At 36.3% G+C, this 20,826-nt stretch overlaps 4 protein-coding genes and 2 non-coding genes across 6 annotated transcripts; 2 read left to right on the top strand and 4 right to left on the bottom strand.

Annotated features, from left to right (window-relative positions):
* Positions 1–1,536: 1,536 nt before the first annotated feature.
* Positions 1,537–1,678, top strand: ZK287.12. The gene has a single exon (NR_069210.1). It is a non-coding gene; the product is annotated as an Unclassified non-coding RNA ZK287.12 (non-coding RNA).
* Positions 1,679–4,834: 3,156 nt separating this feature from the next.
* On the top strand, positions 4,835–7,705 carry pitr-4 (Phosphate transporter). The gene is made up of 4 exons (NM_073090.7): positions 4,835–5,052; positions 5,769–6,323; positions 6,369–6,548; positions 6,836–7,705. Exons 1-4 carry the CDS (start codon positions 4,836–4,838, stop codon positions 7,453–7,455), a joined length of 1,572 nt encoding a protein of 523 aa, NP_505491.1. The 5' UTR covers position 4,835; the 3' UTR covers positions 7,456–7,705.
* Positions 7,706–8,328: 623 nt separating this feature from the next.
* Positions 8,329–11,694, bottom strand: cyp-29A4 (Cytochrome P450). Its single transcript, NM_073089.4, has 8 exons — positions 11,588–11,694; positions 10,553–10,619; positions 10,291–10,409; positions 10,058–10,243; positions 9,832–10,011; positions 9,266–9,776; positions 8,599–8,885; positions 8,329–8,553 (listed from the first exon to the last, which is right to left on the bottom strand). Exons 1-8 carry the CDS (start codon positions 11,690–11,692, stop codon positions 8,500–8,502), a joined length of 1,509 nt encoding a protein of 502 aa, NP_505490.2. The 5' UTR covers positions 11,693–11,694; the 3' UTR covers positions 8,329–8,499.
* Positions 11,695–12,030: 336 nt separating this feature from the next.
* Positions 12,031–12,164, bottom strand: T06E4.16. The gene has a single exon (NR_069209.1). It is a non-coding gene; the product is annotated as an Unclassified non-coding RNA T06E4.16 (non-coding RNA).
* A 2,520-nt stretch (positions 12,165–14,684) lies between these two features.
* Positions 14,685–14,855, bottom strand: T06E4.21 (uncharacterized protein; the record flags this gene model as incomplete). Its single annotated transcript, NM_001307829.3, has 1 exon — positions 14,685–14,855. One exon carries the CDS (start codon positions 14,853–14,855, stop codon positions 14,685–14,687), a length of 171 nt encoding a protein of 56 aa, NP_001294758.1.
* Positions 14,856–16,237: 1,382 nt separating this feature from the next.
* hcp-2 (HoloCentric chromosome binding Protein) lies at positions 16,238–20,590 on the bottom strand. The gene is made up of 8 exons (NM_073088.5): positions 20,517–20,590; positions 19,870–20,471; positions 19,321–19,822; positions 18,985–19,272; positions 17,542–18,936; positions 17,233–17,496; positions 16,623–17,185; positions 16,238–16,567 (listed from the first exon to the last, which is right to left on the bottom strand). Exons 1-8 carry the CDS (start codon positions 20,565–20,567, stop codon positions 16,345–16,347), a joined length of 3,888 nt encoding a protein of 1,295 aa, NP_505489.1. The 5' UTR covers positions 20,568–20,590; the 3' UTR covers positions 16,238–16,344.
* Positions 20,591–20,826: the final 236 nt, after the last annotated feature.

Below are 20,826 nucleotides of genomic sequence, written 5' to 3'. Positions count from 1 at the left end.
GAAAAATAAAAAGAAGATGATGACGAGGCACGCTTTTTTGACGGACGGTTCAGAGAAATGTTCATATGAAATGACAGATGAAAAGAAAGAGAAGAGCTTTTTATAGGGCTCGTAAATCTTATCCCATAGGTTGCTAGGTGATTTTACATGAATTTAAAAAAAATCTTGAAAACTTAAAAAAAACCTTTAATGTTGGAAAATTAATCAAAACTGATACGAATTTAATAAAAATTGCATAAACTACTGAGAACATTAGATACTTACAGCTCTCGAAAAAAATGTTCTTAATATTCAATTATTCAATGTATGTAATTTCGCAAAGTGCGTAAAACTTTAGAAACTAACGATTATTTTGGCTTTCGAATATATCCGGAGAATTTTCCGCCACAATCAAAATGTTCTTGTTTTCAAAAAAGTGAAATCAAATATATTTTTATAGGGTTTTAGTTGAAGCTCCAAGGCTACTGGCTTGTTTTGCAGACGAAACTCAAGCTAAAACGGCTGCTCAAAAATTACCCCTATCACAGAGTTGGTAAGTTCGACGGTTAAAATAAAGTTGGCAAAAAAAATAAATAAAACTTGGCTACTAAAAGAAGCTACAAATAAAAAATAAACCCGTGCATCTAGCGAGATTTCACAAGTTTGTCCCTTCATGTCTTTCACTGGAGCATCTCTTTCTCTCTCCCAACTCTATTCCTCTAACTTATTCATTTTTCTGGCCCCATCGTTCATCTTGGCGCCTTTCGCCACATTTGTCCCACGAGAGCCAGTAAAAGTAATCTATCGATGGTAGTGTTGTCCGTGGGCTCTTTTTGGCACCACCCAACAAAGATGACAACCAGATAAAATAGAGATGAGGTTTCGAAACGAGTGGACTTGCTTCTTCAAACATGTAAAAATATATGTCTTGAGGCTTGACAGAATTCAGATATCGAGGGAAATGGCAAGCTAGACGGGAGACTTTCAAACTAATGAGAGCTTATTAGTTGATGGGAAATGCTGTTGTCATGGAGACTGAAACAACAAAGAATATGCAATGGAAAATTTTTGATTTTTATTGTACTGAACTGCATTTACAAAAGCCGATATTATGGACGTTTGATTTTAAACAGCAAAAAAACTGAAGAAATAAAATCGTATGAAAAGTAACACTTTTTTATTAATTTTTTATTTGCTAAATATTATATTATATTTGAATATTTTAAATTTAAATACGAACCAAAGGGAAAGGGATTACTTTGATTTTTGATTTGAGTTCTCATAAGAAATTTGGTAAAATTAGAAAGGAATTTAAGGAATTTAAGAAACAATCAACAAGTAAATTTTTTCAAACACGAGGAAAAGAAAAAAAAAGTAAAAAAAATAGCTAAAATCCTTTGTGCAACGCTACGATCATATACCTAGTTTCAAAAAAGTGTCAAACACATCAATATCAATATTAGCGCATACGAACTCTAGTTGTTGAACGGCACATCAATAAACGGAATGAGAAGCGGAAAGGCGGGTGCGTTGTGGAAGCAGAGAAGAGACAAATGTCCATTGAAACATGAAGAAGCCGTCGTTGGAGGCTGCTTCTGTCCATGCTGGACTGGTGTTGTGCATGTGCATGGTGTGTTTGTGTGCTCCATGCCCAGCATGCTGTCTGTGTCCTCGTCTTCCTTCTCCTCTACTTCTCTTTCTATATTTGGCAATTTGCCAGTTGTGAAGTCGAAGCCTTCCTCCTCCTCTCCTCATTTTCTTTCTCTTTTCATGTACGTAGAGAATGCGTTGTGGGAAAACGAGGCGAGGAAATGCATCTTTTGGATTGAAGGAGAAGAATAGATTGAGAACTTGTGAACATTCGAACAGAATCCATCTAGACATCGAGAATGTAGGATTACAATAAGTTGTTCAATATCCATGGGAAACTTATTTCGCCACGTTCCAAATGCGGAATATCTTTACATATTGATGCAATAAATAAAAAATAATTAATAAACCCTCATTTACTGTTACATTTGTAAAATGATCAATACCTGATATGGATCTGCTGAGTTATAAAATTGCAATCCATCAAAACAAAAATGGTAATATCAAAACTCGAATTGTTGTTCGTATTTTTTTTTGGTTTTCTGTTTTAATTACTGACAAGTTTACAAAGCGAATTATTCCGGAAGCAGTGACTATTTACAAAATATTTACATCATATTTTATCTCTCCTTATATAAATAAAGACCTCTTCATTTTATTCACAATTCACTTATCCCAACAAGTGGGTGTTCTGTTCCTTTTCATTTCGCTTTTCATCGTTCATTTCGTAATTACATGCACCACCCGGGGAGTCTTGAAATGACAGATGGTGTATCTGGAGATCACGACGACTCACTGATGAATGTTGCGAGAGCAACCAACACAACGGACCCAGCATCAAGTACCTTGACTAATGAGCAGAAGGCAGTAGGCGTGTGTATGAAGCGGAACGAGTTAGTTGATGAATAGAGTTTTCAAAAGTGGAAACAGAAGAGCAAGCTTGTTGTTTTGTGGAAATAATGGAAGTTCCAGGAAAGTTGAAAAGTTGTAACAATTTTTTGTTAAAATAAACTTTTGTTCTTGGAGAGTTTTTATATTTTTATTGGAGGTATCTATTTATTCTTATTGATTTACATCTAGAAAAAAAGCAAACTAAGAAAGATTAATGTGTTGTTTTTTTAAAAATTAAACTAACTGAACTACAGACATGCATTAACAGAAAAAATAACCGATGACTTTGGTCTCCAAAAGCATTTGATTCTCACTTGGTTGTATGAACAAGTTGACCGGTCAGAAAATCAGAACTAGACTGTAAGTTTTGTTTGTCTACTATATGTGATTTAAAAAAAACCAACAAAAAAAAAAGAAAAACATGTCGATTATTCGGTGGATATCTCTGAATACTTTATCTATCTACGAACTTATGATTAAATTATAATGCATTATTGTATCCTTTATACTTCATTTTTTAGAAATTGATGATGACGCTTCAAAATCAACCCAATTCATCGATGATATCACATATTACTAAAATTTTAACAGTTGGCTTTATGGTTTTTGATTTCACAATCTAAAAAGTACGAAGAAGAGAAATTTGAGTTCAAAATATATCTCATTGTGTTCATGTTATGATACTGAAAGATAAAAATTCCGAAACTTCTAATCTGATGTGGCAAATGATTACAAGTCAGAACCAAAGCCACTGGTTCTGACTTGTAATCATTTGCCTAAAGTCACTAATAACCTGTATAATCTGAAAAATGCTGTACAGTGTAACAGAATTAGGGGTGGCAATGGGTCGAAATGGGTCGACCCGCGACTTGCATCGATGGGTCGCGGGTCGACCCGCGACCCGCTCACACGGATCATTGTTTACTCTGCGCATTAATATGATTAATCGAGATTTATCAAAAAGGATGCCATCAAACTGTTTTATAAACACAAAAAAAGTAAATACACTTCTGTTCCGTATTTGTGACAAACGGAACGTAATGGACTCTCCGCCGACCCCCATCCAATGGGTCGCGGGTCGACCCAAAAAAGAGGGTCGACCCATTGCCACCCCTAAACAGAACAAATTCAAAAATATTTATCGAAATATGTGATTTTTTGAGACTTGGTCATCAAGTTTGGTTCATTAACAAAATTTTACCTTTCTGTGAAATATTACAACTTGCTAAAAATCAAAATTTTGTTTTTGAGGATTTTTTTGAAACAAGCTAGAATTAAAGGTTGATTAAACTGCTAAAATTTTTTGGGAAACCTACGATCGATCGAGCGCGATCTTTCAAAACAAAAGATGTTCGTTTTTGAAATTTCAGCCAGAAGTGTGCTATGTCGTGCTGTGAACACTATCAGGCCAAAACCTAAAAAATTTTCCAAGACAGGTCAATTGTCCACTATGAATTCATCTTATTTAGAACACTTTGCACTGGCGACGTCAACATCATCACATATTGTAGAAAACTAGTTTTCAGTTCCCCGTGCAACATCACTGATTTCCATGTTTGAACTCACGACCTAAATATTCATTTTGTTTAGATGCAAATCCCCTAGCGGTTTGCTTGGTTACTGGTCGTGCTGGGGGTAAAAATGATAAAGTGGTATTTTGGAAAGCCTTTTCTTTGTCCAGTTTCAATTTGAATATTTGATCACAATAATTCCTATATAAGTACTCACTTTTTTAAAGCATATTTTCAGAGGCATTGCAAAATTTTTCCACAAAAATACCACTGGAAAGTTTAATTTCAACTGTGAAATTCGTTTGTTTATAATTTTTACATCGTCCTACTGTATGGAGTAGTTTCAAAAAACCTTTTATAAAAATTGAACCAGGCTAAGCTCGACTTTCTGAAAATAGATCTCTCGACTGCGTCCTCTTTAAATTGAAAGCGAGAAGACGTGATCGGAAGTGCGTGACCCAATACAAACGACCGGTCAACTTGTTTCTCATAGTCAGCCAATAGACAAGAAAAGTAGATCTATAAAAGAATTTAAAAAGGAACCAAATTAGATTCAGTTGAACATTTTATTTTTCAATATTCATCACAAATTTATGAAAACATCATTACTGTAACTGTTGAAAAGACGTCAACCAATGTTTCTATAAAATTAAACCAGGCTACTTTTTGGTTTCTATTGTGTTTCTGAACAGAGCACGAAGAAATAGAAAGTGGGCGGTTGAAGTGATACTGTAGAAACCGTTTTTTTCCTGACCGCCCATTTCCGTTTTCCTGATGAAGAGATCTAGTATAAATCGTTCCAGTTTTCATAATTTTATATATTTCGTTTCCCCTTACTATCCGAAGACAAATTTATATTTCAGAATGCTCGACATACTTTTACAATACGCTCCCAATTGGACCGAACACGCAACATGGCTTGTAATCGTTGCTTTCATTTTTGCATTTTTCGTATCTTATGGAATGGGTGCCAATGATTCTTGTAATGATTGGGGTCCAGCAGTTGGTGCTGGAACAGTAACACTGCCTCAAGCATACTTCTTATCAGGAATTCTGAATGTGGCTGGAGCAGTTTTACTAGGTATTTGAATTAAATAATTGGTTTGAGCCTCAGAAAAGAGCGTTTTTGGAATTTTATTATTATTTAATGGTCTTAGTATCAGTCAGGTGTATTCAATTTTTAATTATAAAAATGACCTAGTAGACTTAATTGAATTCTTTTCAAAAACAATATCACTGATAAAGTTTTCCAACTCCCCTGACCGGTCAATCAGCTGTAGGTATATCCGTCAATGAAAATGTTTTGCCTCTTTGTTCTCAATTGAGATGCAAAAAAAACTAACACGGAACTTTGACCGGTCACTCTATTTAAGTTAAATCATCAACAAAGTGTCATATGTGAGGGTTAAACAAAACGGGACTGTAGAAATAGAAATTCACGAAAATTTTATTACATCTACATGTCCACATGAATTTCAACGTGTTAAGAAACTGGTTTACGGTGGTGCGATTGAAGAACCAAAATTTGTGATGTTATATTCAAATAATTATGAAAAAAAAATCCAGGTAGTATTTCATAAAAATCCCGAGACATACAACTGACAATAAAATCTTTAAGTTTTCATTTTTTCGTGTTGAGTTAATTAAAAAATTTCTCAAAGTGTGTTAGAGGGGTGCAATACTAATAACGGGCATACATTGAACTTGTTTAGTTTGAAAAATAATGGAAGTAAGTTTATAGAGGAGTGAGTAAAAAATACATCATTATTGAAACAAGCAGTTACACTTTCCTTACAGGATACAAAGTCATCGAAACTCTGCGAACAGGAATAATTGAGTTCGATATATTTGATGTTTATGCACAATACAATGAAACAACACATCAATACGACACTGTGGATCACTGCGGAAATGCGACACTTATTGGTGGATGGAAGGCTCCAGATATCCTTCCAGGAGCTGAACCACTTGAATGTGCCAAGTATACTTCGATAGATTTTATGCTCACTCAGACAGCATCTCTTGCTGGTGTCGCAGCATTCATGATTTTATCGTCTTGCTTCAAAATTCCAGTATCAGCAACGCATGCAATTGTTGGGGCTTCTGTTGCAACATCTTTCTATATTCGAGGAAATGTTGGGATCAAATGGGGAGAAATAATAAATATAGTCGTTTCGTGGTTTATTTCTCCAATCATTGCCGGAACAATCGCTGCGACAATGTACTATATTATCAAATATTCAGTACTAATTCGTCAAGATACATTCAAATGGGCACTTCGACTTTGTCCAATTTTCATGTGTTTCACTCTTGTTGTCAATCTTTATGCCTGCATTTATGATGGATCAAAGTGTAAGTGTTTCTAGTTTTCAAAAAAGTATTGAGTGAAGGTTTCAGATCTCGGTCTTGATAGACTTGATGCCATTGAAGCGTTCTTAATATCGGTAGCTATTGGAGTTACTGGATGGGCAATTTTGACGTTTCCATTGAGAAATTGGCTTCCGAACAGAGCCCATCGGCTTTATGATAAGGAAACCGTCAAGATGCAAAGAAGAATGGAAGCTGGAAAAGCTACAAGTGAGAATTAATTGGAAATTAATATCAACTCCTCCGTTAACTAGCAACTTTTGCGATTGATATTTCTAAAGTTGCGGAAGTTGGTTTAGAAGTTGCGGCGAATTGCCGAGATAGTGAAAATAAAAATAGGTGTATGCTTCTTAAGTTAGAAACAACTCCCGGGCTATTCTTTGTGGCTATTTAACTTTGCCAAAGTCATATTTTACTATTTGGAGTCGATTAGATTTTTGAAATCTAATTAAAATTGGGTTTCCAGTTATAAAAATGACAATTACTTTATTTTCCAGAAAGCCACAAAATCAAAGATATGCGAGAACCAGATGTTGCTGACAACATTAAAGAACTTCCATGGTACAAATATCTTTGGGCGTATGTTCCAGAAGATCGTCTAACTAAAAAAGTGTTTAATACTCTTCAAATAATCTCATCATCAATGCTCTCCTTCACTCATGGAGCCAATGATACTGGAAACACAATTGCACCATTGCTTGCCATTTGGCTTTGCTATGAGTCCGGTTATGCATTTGGAAATGCCGAAACTCGAGATGATACTCAAATGCTTCTTGCATATGGATCATTGGCAATGATTGTTGGTTTTGTGACACTTGGACATAGGACAATCAAGTTATTAGCTCATGAAATGACTGTAGATATGTCACCAATATCTGGATTTTGCATCGAAGTGGGAACTGCATTCACCGTTCTCATTTGCGTTAAATTTGGAATTCCGATCTCTTCAACTCATTGTACTGTCGGTGCAGTAGTTTTTGTTGGAATGGCCAAATCAACAAGTGAAGGAGTTTCATTTGGAACATTCAGAAAAATATGTTTCTTTTGGCTTCTCTGTTTCCCAATGTCTGCAATTATTGGAATCGGAGCAACTATCATTCTCCAGCAATTTCTTTAGATTGTAAATGTTTCTTTTCGTGTTTTTTTTATTTGTACTGAAACGGGTTGTTCGAATACTTCATTCCGTTAATTTATCCAACTGAATGTATCTGAAATTTTTACTTACAACAATAAAAATTATCTGAAATTATTGTTGGATGTTTCTGAGAATTTCGCCCGTTGCCATTTTGTTTTAAATCTTCCTAGCTCAGTTTGTTGTTTTCTTTGATAACTTAAGTATTTAAATTGATAAATAGCTCAAAATTTGATATTCGAGCATCTTTTGCTTGACCAGGTTTTTCAAGCTACGAAACTGATTTTTTACAAGGTAATTCTCAACAAAACTGTTTACAGTGTTAGAACACTTTCCGATTAATTAGAAAAAACTGAAGTTTCCGTTTTTTTAGCAAGTTTCACTAGTGAATCTCAAAATAAAGACATTTTCTCTATCAGAATCAGAATTACTCAAAACCCCGAATTTCATAATAAGACGAATCGAAAATTTCTCAAAATGTTTTATAGCTGTTCAAATTTTTGAAAAATAAAACACATAATTTTAGCCGAAATATCTGATTAATTAATAAAATGAGAAAATTTGAGTTTTTAGCTCAATTTATCCATAAAAACTATTCACTTTTTTTTATTTTCAAGAGATCAAATCTTGCAATTCCATCTTTTGAGACCAGCTGCAGTTTGCTCCATTTATAATATTTTAAACATTTTGCAAAATATTCCAATTCAAACTGCAAAATACAAAAATTATGTCACAAATAGTACTACTCCAACAGTCCGTTTCAATTGTTATCAACAGGTATCTGAACATATTTTTTACTTTAATTGGTTTGTAGTGATTGTAATTGAGTGGTATCAAGAATCGTCTACATACTTTGAAAAATAGTTATTATTTATGATGGAAACACATTCTAATCATGAATCAACAATCATTCATATACTTATAAATAAAATTAAAATATCTACAAGTTTGAATACAAAATGTTTGCAAGTTAGATGACCACAACACAACCCGTCCATCTTAGCCATCGTTTTCTCCATTTTTTGATCTTCAGTATCTTTTTATCAATTTAACCGGAATACCATGTGATGGTTTTGCAACTACCTAAATGACGTTAACATTATTATTTGAAGCATTACATTCACTCACCTCAAATAAAGGTTTCGTCTCATAAAACTCGAGTTTTGGTTCAAGTTTAAAGTTTCTTAGAATATGTATCAACATGACTTTCTCATTAAGAATCGAAAATTTTTGTCCAATACAGTTTCGAAGTCCAGCGGAGAATGGTATATAATCGTAGGAATGTCGTTTTGCGCACTCTTCAGGAAGAAACCGATCTGGATCAAATTTTTCAGGATTTTGGTATACAAACGGATTGCAGTGAAGAACTGTTGGGGAGATAGTGATGTTACCCTCTGAGGGTATTGTTATTCCATCTGAAAAATATAATTGTTTAGATGTGCTTGGGGTTATGAGCTCTCCCTTTCGGTTGTAAGATTCTTATTTACACCTGAGAACTTGAAAAACATCATAGTGTCTCTAATAGTACATGGTTTTATCGATTATCAAAACAGTTTGTTTTTCAACTTTTTCGTCCTGTTAGGGACAAAACCAGGATATACAAATTTTAAAAATGTAATGTTAATTTGTTTAAAAATGTAATGTTGAAATTGTTGAAAAAATACTATTGTTTCTGTTTCTACAACACTTTGTAGTCATTCGATTAGAAATAAAGCTAAAAGTTTATTAGAGGGGTTATTATAACTTTTGCTGACTGAGAGGTTTTTTTTTTGAAATACGTTTTGTTGAAACTAACCAATAACTATGTCCTTTGTTAATTTTCTTTGAAATCCTGGAACTGGTGGAAACATTCTTTTTGATTCTTTCAAAACTCGTTCCGTATACTCCAATCGGTTGATATTTTCAGAAGTTACATCTTGATTTGGATCTTCTCCAAAAATGCTAATAATCTCTTTGTAAACATTTTCTTGAACTTCTGGATTATGTGCAATATTCCAACAAAGCCATGAAAGAGATGTTGAAGTTGTATCATGCCCAGCAAACATAAATGTATCCACTTCTTTTCTTATTTCATCAGATGTCAGTTCATTTGATTCTTCACTGTTCAATAAAATGTCAAGAAAATTCATTTTTCGTTTTGATGTTTCTTTTTCAATTTCTCCTGAAGCAATTACAGTTCTTCTTTCAACTATTGCATCATTTGTGAACTTTTTCAGAGTGTACAGAAAATCGTCGTGCATTTTTTGATAGCCAAGAGCCCAATAAACAAATCGATTCCATAAAAATGGATTCAACGAATATTCCACCTACAAAGTCAGTATTTAATTTCAATGTTTTAAGTTTAAAAAAAGTTTCACTTACTGTGAGTTTATTGAAACCCTCCACAGCTTGCACATATCCGAGATTATGAACATTTTGTGCATCTAATTTGATTCCCATTGCAGTTCCACAGATAATATCCAATGTACATCTTTTAAAAAATGGGAATAAATCCACAGTCTCTTGAGTTTCTGCTATTTTCTCCAGACAGTCAATAAGAATCTAGAAAGTCTTTTAATTCAAATGAAATTTAAACAAAATGTTGAACCTTTGATTCACTATTGAAAACATCTAAATATCCCTCTAGCTTTGCAAAATGGAAAGCTGGAGTTAAGATTCTTCGATGACTTTTCCATTTTTCGCCTTTTTCCATCAATAATCCACCACCGAGCCATGGTACCAGGAATGCATAGTCATCACCTTTGTTCACTTCTGTTGATGATTCTAGAATTGTCTGAAATTGTTTCTCAATAAAATATTTAATTTTCCATATCCAGTTACCGCTGCAGTTTTTCCGTTCAACGGCCATACATAGATCCTATTCATTACTTGGGTTCTCATCAAGTTTGCTCCTTTTGATCTTGCCTCGTGTGCAAGTTGTACGAAGAGTTCTACAAAATCTGAAAACCAAAACAATTCCGTCAAGCCGGGTTACCAGAGACCTAATTGTAAGGAGGATACCCACTGACTCTACAGTCCTCCGCTCTGAGCTATCGACGGGATTATTGTGCTCATTTCGTGGAGCTGATAAAAATTTATTTACCTTTGGTTGTCTTATTCTTAAACAGTGAAGCATTTCCGAATATTGGATGGGCAGGTGGGCCGGGCATCTGAAATTCTGTTTATAAATGGGTTACGGTATGTCACATGTTTTATTATTCTATTCCACGAACAATTAGCGGTGTTTATTGTGTCTTAATCTTTCTGATTTGTGTTATACTTGCAGGATTGGGAAAATTTAGCCATAATTCTTGATTGAATACCTAACTTAAGAAACCTTGGATATAATGTCTAAACTAAACTATGCCCACAAAAAGGACAGATTCTCCATATTGGAATAAAAACTCGCCAATAACAGTTAAGTGAAAAAATTCGATATAAAACTGAGGTCACACTTTTCTGTGGGAAAAATTATCGCATTTGTTGTAGATCAAGCCCCGATGGGACAGCCTGACACCACGTGCTGAAGCCGAAAATTTGGTTCGGGAATTAGTATCAGTGGCGATGTAAACTCCGAAACAATTCGATTGATGAGTAATTTTTCTAGAATTAAAAAAAAATTAAAGTTCGTTCAGCCGAATTTTTCTCAAACTTAGAAAGTAATTTACAGAAATTCAAAATCCGAAAAATTCCCATTATTGCCAGTTCACTTTTAAATACTTGTTTCATTCAAACAAATGTGACATAATTCTTTCTCTCTCTCTCCGAAAAAGTATCTGATAAAAAACTGTTAACTAATAACGAATAGCGTTTGATGTGTCTGATCTACTATCTCAAAATGTGTTTTCGAATATAATGTCTGCGGAAAAATGAGTATTAATACGTAATGTCGCACGGAAATATGGGTGTACACAGCGCCGTTTTGTAAAATGCCTATTAGTCTGAATAATTTAGATTTATTTTGCAAATCGCGAATTACGACGCGGCGACATCAACATTTTAACAATAGTTTACTAATCGAGGCTCTCGATGGATAACGATCCAGAAAAAAACTTAGAATTTTGTAAATATGTCATGTCCTATCATTGCGGGTGGTCTTTACAAGTGTGCCACATTTGTGTTATTAAAAAAGGTTTACCTTTCCTCCATAAATCCAGAACTTTCGCATTAAACGTATTGTATCATAGAAAGATAATAAATAAACAAACAGCAATGCAAGAGCCACTGGAATCAGAATCGACATATCTAAAACCGAGAACATTGATTCTAAGTAGATACAAGAAAAGAAATGAATCAAGTCAACAATCACCTAATTGAAAATTTCTTGATTTGACTTATGAACTATTTGAAATGATTTGATGGGCGGTATAGATCATTTCCGTCGTCGACGTCACCATTCTTCAAATGAACACAAACTACGATTCATTCTTTTAATTTTCAAATATTCCAAATGCAACATTCTTTAACTCCGCCTTCTCGTGATTTGTAGCAGGCATACTGTACCATGAACAATATGTTCAATAGATATCCAGACAAATTCATTATCAATCGAAAATGATATGTTTTGTATCATCTCTCTATCTTTCTCTCCTTCTCACACTCCTCCATATCTGTTTGTTATTTCTGATTTGATATTGAAAAATCGCCCGATTAGGTCATAGATCTGGAAGAATTCTCAACTGGTTTGTGTAGTGATCTCAATTCTTTGATCATCTGATTGTACCTTCGTGCAAAATTTCCAATTCTTATCATAGGACAGATGTTGTTATGGCCACGTAAAAAGGTCAGTTCACATCTTGATTAAAAGGCTTTCATCATTGAAGTATGATCTAGTGCTTTTAAAGAACAAATGATTTTTTTTGCAGAAAATGAAATATGAACAAATGAAAAGTGTTTTTTCAGCTGATTGAAGCGTTCGGGATTTAGATTTTCACGACACCATATACATATATATTTCTATATCACTTGAAGGTGGAGTAGCGCCAGTGGGATTTTGTATAAATACTACAGTGTTTTGATACAAATAATTGAAACAAAATTATGTATAAAAAATGTAGGAAACTTTTTTGTTTGGTCGACTTCCAAAATTATTCCTAAATTTATAAATGGCAAAACCTGAGAACTTTGACTGCCAAAAAAAATGTCATTGTAATTTGGCTAGGTTTTATTATGATATTCGGTCATTTTGAAATCCGTAAACTGAGCATCAGAATTACGGAAAAAAAATGTTCACACCATGACGCTAGATTACAGTGCCATGCCTCGACCGGATAAAATGTATCTTTGGGGTATCACTGCAAATTCCGACCATTGTAAAGTTTGGTAGTTCCGTTTTAAGTTCTTTTTAAAATTACCAACGAAATGTTCAGCTAGTAATCTCACGTATTATTTTATGTTTCTTCTTTAGTGTTATAATCAAGGCCGAGTGTGATACTGGTATAGGAAATGGGGTTTCGTATGATAGTATTTCTGGGTATGTTCTTGAAAGTTTTCACTTCAAAAAACTACAATTTTCATATTTTACTAGATCTTTGCCTCAATAATTTTTCCAGAACACAAAACTTTTTTTGAGGTACCGTACTACTACTAATAAGCACAACAGTACCGCTTTTTACATAAAAATTAAGAATCATATTCAATATTACAAAAAATTGATTTAAAAGGTTGTAACTTATTATTCAGTCGTGCAATTTAATTCTTAGAAGTCTCATTCAAAATAATTTCTACCTTGTGCTAACTCGTTTTGCTCTGTCTTATAGTCGTTATGTTCACTTGGCTAAATAACCTGCAAATCGCTTAAACACGGAGAAGACAAGTTCATAAATGTTCTTTTCAGCAAATATCCCATATTTTTCTACTTCCGCAGTCTTCTGCCTTCTGCCCAATTGATAGTTCAACAATCATTTTCTTGTATGAGATGATATCACTGTTCCTCTCTATAAGTGTTAATAATACATAATATTAGCATTCTAATACTGAATTTTTAAATTATTATCAAGCTAACGTGCATCAAGTAAAATAACTATTAAAACTAGTTAAGCGAACAACACAGCATTTTAACTACGTCCTATAAACTCTTGCCGCGATTGTAACCGGAGTGTGATAAAGAAAAAATAAGTGTTACTCATATAGCGGATATGCATTTGCCCGTGGAAAGTTGTCAATTTCGTTACATTTCTAAAAGCTAGTGTTCTAAATATACAGTTCAAGTATTAAAACGTTGTCTATGAATATTTCAGAATTATTAATATATATTACAAGAAAAGTCTTACCGCTTTCCAAATTTTGAATTTTCCGTCTCTTGGGTATACACTCTCCCCTTAGCTTTTTGTTCTTGCATTTCATTTGGAGCTGTCTCATCTTCTCCTCGATTCTCCTCTTCCATGGTGACTTCATGTAGATGGTTGTCGAATATTGTTTGACGGATCGTGGTTTCCAATATCTATTTTTCAAATTTCAGACTCATCACCTTCTATTCGCCTCCTACCAATTTGTCCATGGCTACTGAAGCTGAAAAAGATGGAAATTGGGATGCAGTTACTGTTGCTCAGGATGGCTGAAAAGGATGGAAGGAGCAGGATTCTGCTGCTCAGGAAGAACCTGTGGAGGTTCCTGGAGCTCCGAAGGATCAAGATGCTTCAAAGGAAGCCACTCCTGAGCCAATAGCAGCGACGTCGTCTGTATAATTAATAATTTAAATGCTTTAAAATTTGTTGTTTTTGCTTATTGATTGTTAAAAATTAAGCTTAATCATTGCAAGGAAACATCTTGTCGATAAGCTTCATCTCTGAAGCGAATGCCAACATGTGATTCCAGAGCTCTGCGCGGAGCCACTGCTGAAAATCAGAAAGCTTAGAGAAGTTGTTTAAACTTCAAAGCAATTGTACGATATTGAGCACGCGAATGCTCTTCTGTAGAAGAGAAATGTAAAAAATAAACGATATTCCCGATTTATATTTCAGTTTTTTTAAATTTCAGCTCCATTCGTCGGCGGTCGGAAAAGCGTTGGCTCACTGCGCAGTTGGCAAGAATCGAACAGCAAGGCGGCCAAGGAGCAGGATTCTGCTGCTCAGGAAGAACCTGTGGAGGTTCCTGGAGCTCCGAAGGATCAAGATGCTTCAAAGGAAGCCACTCCTGAGCCAATAGCAGCGACGTCGTCTGTATAATTAATAATTTAAATGCTTTAAAATTTGTTGTTTTTGCTTATTGATTGTTAAAAATTAAGCTTAATTTTTTCATTTTTTTAACAAACAGAATTTCAGACGGTCAATTGACACATACACAAAAATTAATGAAAGTGGAACGAATCGCGGTGAGAGCCCGTGGGTGAGCAGAAGCCGGTACAGCAGAAGTTGGCGGCGAGCATCATCGATGAAATCGGTGGCAACTGGTCGGGTGGCGGTCATCTGAAGATCATTGAATCAATGCGAAGAAGAAAGATCTTCTCGACAAGCTTCGTCTAGAAGCGAAAGTCACGCCTGTGTTTCCAGAGCTCGATAAGAAGAAGCTCGCTCGTTCTAAGGCTGAAATTCAGAATAAATACGACGAGAAGAAGTTGTTCGAATTCAAAAGCAATTCTACGATATTGAGCACTTTGTAATAACCACCGTGGCGAGGCCTACTCGAGAAAAACATTATGTGTCATTAAAGAGGAGGAACAAATTATTACAAAATTACGATATGGCTAGTCGCGTCATTTTTTGAGTAATAAATATTATATATAATTTAATTTAATTTAATTTATTTACGCTCGCGAGGAGACGTGGAAAAAGTTGAAGAAAAAAGAAAAATGTACACATACAATAGATCATAAATCCGAAAAAATACAGATGTTGTTGTTGTTGTTGTGCAACAACAATGGCTGCGCAGCAGCCAGCTATGTCTCGCATAGCTAATGACCTCCTCCAGGGTCATATGGAGTTTTTGTGGGGAGCCCTAAGGCCGCCGCCACCGTGAGTGGAGAAGTCCAGAGTTCCTCTAGGGGGACTGGAGTTTGGAGGCAACTTAATAGGTGTTGCACATCTCCTTCTTCATCTCCACAATTCAGACATTTCTTTATTTGCCTTTCTTCCAGCCGGGCTTTGTATTTCTCGACGAGGAGTGAGTGACCGCATCTTAGCCGTGCCAATTCGCATCGAGTCTCCTTTGGCAGCGTCCTCTCGTCCCTGTAGTTCACTCTTGGTGGAGGTTTGTTGAGAATTTTGTTGTTTGGTGCATTCCTGATGAAGTCCGCTACCAGCTTCGTGTGATTCTTCTTTTGGGCCTCCGTCTTGTCGCCTGGGATGTTGTCGAGTCTGAGCTTTTCAGAGTCCGATAGCTTCAGCGGCGGGATCCTTGGCGGTTTAGAGGTTCGTTCCAGTTGGCGCTTTGCTTCCAGGTCTCTGCACGGGTGCGTGTTTGACTTGATCGCTGCCAAGTACATCTGTTGCGTCGAGAGCTTATATTCTTCTTTCAAAGGGAGAACTCTGCATTCTTGGTAGATGTGGTCCGTCGGCGTGTCCTTCGTTAGTCCAACTCATAACTCCAATCTTGTTGCCGTTGTTATTTTGTTGTGGCCGTCTTGTCGAAGGAAGGGGAGGAGCCTAGTCAACAAGGTAGATCAAAAATAAATTATGAGAAATTTGTGCGATCGTATTTTTTCGATAATATCACGGTCAATTTTTTAAATGATAATCAAACAAACTCAATATAATCAATGATCTGTATTTTTTCGGATTTAATTAATCAATTCAATGCATCAAAGAAGAAGACTATGTAATATAAAAGCACAATCATCTAAATTTAAATTCACATAAAGACATTTATTCTGACCCGGAAAGACATTCACAGTTGAGTAGTGCGCGGAAATACGTAATGGCACACAAAAAGTAAAAATAAATAAAATACGAGTTCAAATTATTGCTGGTTGCAGTTTGAGCGGTTCGCCTTCTTCGACGGCGTTTCAACTGCAGTTGTTTCTTGAAGATGATCATCTGGATGGAGTACCGTAGATGACGTGATAGCATCTGGCGAATGGGAAAACTCTTCTTGGAACGAATCCTGAGCATCTTCGAACTTGTCCTCAACAACAGGCTCTGGTGGCTCCGCATGAGAATGTTCACGACTCAGCGGCTTCACTCTGAAATATCAAAGATTTACATATCTGAGTTTTGTCGAAAATCATGGAGACTTACCCAAGTCTGGCCTGTTGAAGGAGTCCCATTACTTTTGGTGGTTTCTTGATTCCTTTCAATTGCTTTATCTCAGATTGAAGCTTCGAGATGGCATCCTTCAGCTCTCGTTCAACGTCGTCGAAATCGTCACACACCTTCTCGAGTCGTACAATCTCCTTCTGGGCTCTTCCCAGTTGCTCCTCAAGTTCCGCTATTTTGGATAGTGCTTCTTCTAGAGCCGCTGATTGCTCGTTCTTCTCTTCCTGGATCACAGTTATATCATGCTGAGCTTGCTGCTCCACTTCAACTGCGTATTTGTCCGATGCAACCAGCTTCTCATTCATTTGTTGAAGTTGTACTTGTAACTGAGACAACGATTCAGTCAGTGTACCGACATTCATGGCTTGGGTCTTCCAAACATTCGATGCTTCAAGGCGCTCCTCGAACTGCTGAGACATCGCTTCGATTCGAGCTTGGAGAGTGATAATCTCTTTTTCTTTCTGAGCAATCATTTGTTCAGCATGACCAAGCTGCTCTTTGTCTGCGGAAACAGTTTGGTTGAACTCGTTTTGAAGTGATGTCCTCTGAAAAGAAATAAATTATGTTCTGTTCGAAATTCGAAAGAATATACCTCTGTCTCAAAGTCTTGCTTCAGCTTTACCATTGCCTCATTCGCCTCAGATATCTGAATGTCTTGTTGATGTTTGACGTCTTCTACATCTTGAAGAGCCTTCTGTGCAAAGGAGATGGAAGCTTCAAGCTCTTCGATACGAGCAGCAAGTTCATTTGACTGGGAACGGGATGTTTCCGTGGAATGTTGAGCCGATTTGAGCTCGTCGAGAGTCAATTGAAGCTGCTCCTGCTGATCACGATGTTTCGATACTTGAGCGATTAGCTGAAAAACAAGTTTAATTCGACTGAAATCTTAAGGAATTTAAACCTCTTCTTCTCTTCTCTGAACTTTAGCTTCGGATACTTCTAGGCTCTTTTTCAGTTCTTCCATCCCTTCAAGAGCATCCCCAAGCTTCGCATTCAGTTCATCAACCATTTCCTTGTTCATTATCTTAGCTCCAATCAGTTCTTCCTTAACATTTTCCACTTGGGATTCTCCGACGACGAGTTTATGTTGAAGCTCTTCTAGTTGAGATGCCAACGCCACCATATCCCTCTTGTGACTAGAATTTAGTTTTTCATTCAGAGATTCGAGAACTTCAGCATTTTGTTTGAAATTTTGAAGGTCCAATTGAAGTTGTTTTATCTCTTCCACAGAGCTTTGTTGAAGATCTTGAGCAGACTTTTCCGTATCTTCAATTTTCAACTTCAGCGTATCCACCAGTCTCAGAAGACCATCTTTTTCTTGAACTGCAGCATCAACCACTGATCGAGAAACTTCTTGTGATGCCGACAACTCCAGTTGAAGGGCTTCGAAAGATTCTTTTAAAACCTCACTCTCCATCACTTTCTGACGAGCATTACTGACTTCTATCTTGAGCATCTCCAGAGAGACCTGCAATTCTTGATTCGTACTTTCTGCAGAGTGCAATTTTTCCTTCAAATCATCAATCAATGATTCCTGTTGATTCTTCAGATCTAGAATTTGTTCTTCAGAGGAGGCCAAATCAGAGCGAAGTTTTTCGTTGGTTTCCTCTGCTTGCCGAATTTTTCTCAAATAATCTTCAAGGATGTGTTTTTGGTCTGCGGCGGAATCTGACTGCACTCGAACTTCAGCTTGGAGAGAATCAATAGAGGATCTCAGCTCAATAACTTCTGCTTCCGTCGACATCAACTTGCTCTGAATCTGGTACTTTTCTTCTTGATGTCGAGCCGATTCCTGGTGCATGACTTCAGAAGTCTCGCGAAGAGATACAAGTTGCTGAATTTGTTCCTCCTTCAATTGATCACGAAGCTTCTGACAATCTTCTTGAACAATTTCTAGCTTCTTGAGCTGTGAACTTCCAGTTTTTACAGCTTCTTCTTGTGCCAACTCCAATTCTTTAATTCTTATTTCCGCCTCTTCCAATTCAACTGATGTTTCATGTTGAATTTCTTCTAGTTCCAGTTGAAGACTGCAAACTTTATCCACCGAAGCCTTATATTCTCTTCGCATTGTTTCCAACTCAGAGACTGTGTTTTCAAGAGCAAGCGAATACTCATTTTGTGTAGACTCCGAATCCATTAGAAGTTTATCGCTGGCCTCAGAATCTTGACGAAGAGACTCAATGGTAGTCAATAGTTCACTGATTCGAACATCTTTATCTTCCGCTTTACGATGTGCATCGTTTAGCTGACCTTCCATGTCCACCAATTTTGCATTTTCGACGCGAAGGCTATTGATCTGAAATAAGAAATATAGTGCAATTATTTCTAAACTCGAACTACGAACCTGTTCCAGGAGTTCACCGTTTTTCTGAACAGCTTCCCCAATTTCTGACGTGGCTTTCTCTTTCACTTCTACGAGCTCTGACTGAAGTTCAAGCATTTTTGAAGTCAAATTGCAACAGTCAATTTTGAGATCATCGAGAGTCTTCTGAAGTTCTTCCAGTTCAGTAGTATCATTCTTCGGTTGAAGAGCAGACATTTCATTCTCAAGACGATGGATTTCATCCAACATCAGTTTACGAACAATTTCATGTTCCGACTTCAGAGTTTCAATTTCAGAGTTGGAGAACACCTAAGAAAAAATATAATTAATTTTCAGGCAAGATATTAACTGCATTACCTCTTTGTTGATCGTTGTCTCCAATTCCACATACTTCATCTGTAGTGTCTCAATGTCTTCCTTAGCCTTTTGCAGTTGTTCATCAGCCTCCTCTTTCATTTCTTGCAACTCCACAAACTTTTTTTCGTAGTCCTCAATGCTGTGTTGCATGACATCAACCTTCAGTGCTTTGTCAGTAAGCTCTTCACAACGACTCTTCAACTCTTCCAACTGATGTTCAAACTGTAGTTTCTCTCCGTTCGGCTCCGTTAATTTCATCTCGAGCTCTTCAATCCGTTTCTCAAGAAGTTGTTCCAGAGTTTTTGCAGCTTCGCGCTCAGATTTCGTCTTTTTTACAGCCTCCTCCACTTGTTGCATGAGCATTTTCTCTTCAACTTCACGAGCTTCTTTAATTTCAACAAGAGTTTGTCTATGTTTCTCTCCAAGAAGTTCAATTTTCAATTGAAGATCTTTAACGACTTCATCATGCTCGATATTTTTCTCCAGCATTTCGAATTCATATCTGAAATAAACAATTTAACAATGGGAATAAATTTAAATTAATCTTACAAAGAATATTCAATTCTCGATTTTTCATGCTGAGATGTTGACTGAACTGACTCTACAGAAGTTGACTGCACAACCTCACTCTCGATTGGAATTTTCGAACGAAGTGGGGAAGGAGCAGTTGGTGTACTTTCGTCTCCAACTTGTGTCTGGCTCCGAAGTGGTGTTGACGGAGTATTCTCTAGATCTTGAATCGTTGCTTGTTGGAAGAAGTCGTTCGCCAGTGTGACGTCACCATCAGTCGCAAAACTCTCGTCAGCAATGCTACAGTCTTTGCTGATGCTGTCTTCACTGTAAACCTTCGTTTGTTCCAAATTAGGATCGACATCATGAGCTGAGGAAGCTCTTGGCGGTTCACAGACACTGTTATCATCAACGGAGGTATTTGGCGGGGCGAGTGTGGAAAAATTGGAGATTGAAGAATCATCAAGAATAGAGTCGGAGGTACTGGTAGACGAATGGCGCGAGTCTGGCTCAATGCGAGTTTCTTCAAGATTTCCATCGGCCAAATTCATAGCAGAACGCCCGAAAAACCTTTTCGATTCCTTTCCGAGACGCGATTTCGGTGTCGCAGCAGAAAACGGAGATTCAAGCTGTTGTCGCTTCTGAAATTGTTTTGCTTTTGATAAATACAAAAATATTTAATTTACCTTCCCAGTTGCAGGCTTGTTTTCATCGCCGTCGTTTGTACTTTCCTCCATATTGAATTTGATCAAATTCGTCTGAGAATTTACGATAATGAGTTGGGGAATTGCACTATTGAAAAAAACAGTCCACGTTTAACGAAATAAAACGAAGTGAATCTGGAACTTCACGAGAAAATAATAATTTTCAACAAAACAATACAAAAACTGGAGCAATCGTTTAAAATTTCGCGCCGTTTCAATAGGGCGAGTTTGTATTTGCAATGCAAATTCGAATATATTCGATCCAATCGAACTCTATATTTTGCTTAATTTT

Source organism: Caenorhabditis elegans, chromosome V, assembly GCF_000002985.6.
Source record: "Caenorhabditis elegans chromosome V".
In the NCBI taxonomy this organism is placed as follows: Eukaryota; Metazoa; Nematoda; class Chromadorea; order Rhabditida; family Rhabditidae; genus Caenorhabditis; species Caenorhabditis elegans.
Note: the sequence above shows the minus strand (reverse complement) of the source record. Positions and strands in the feature narration are given on the sequence as shown.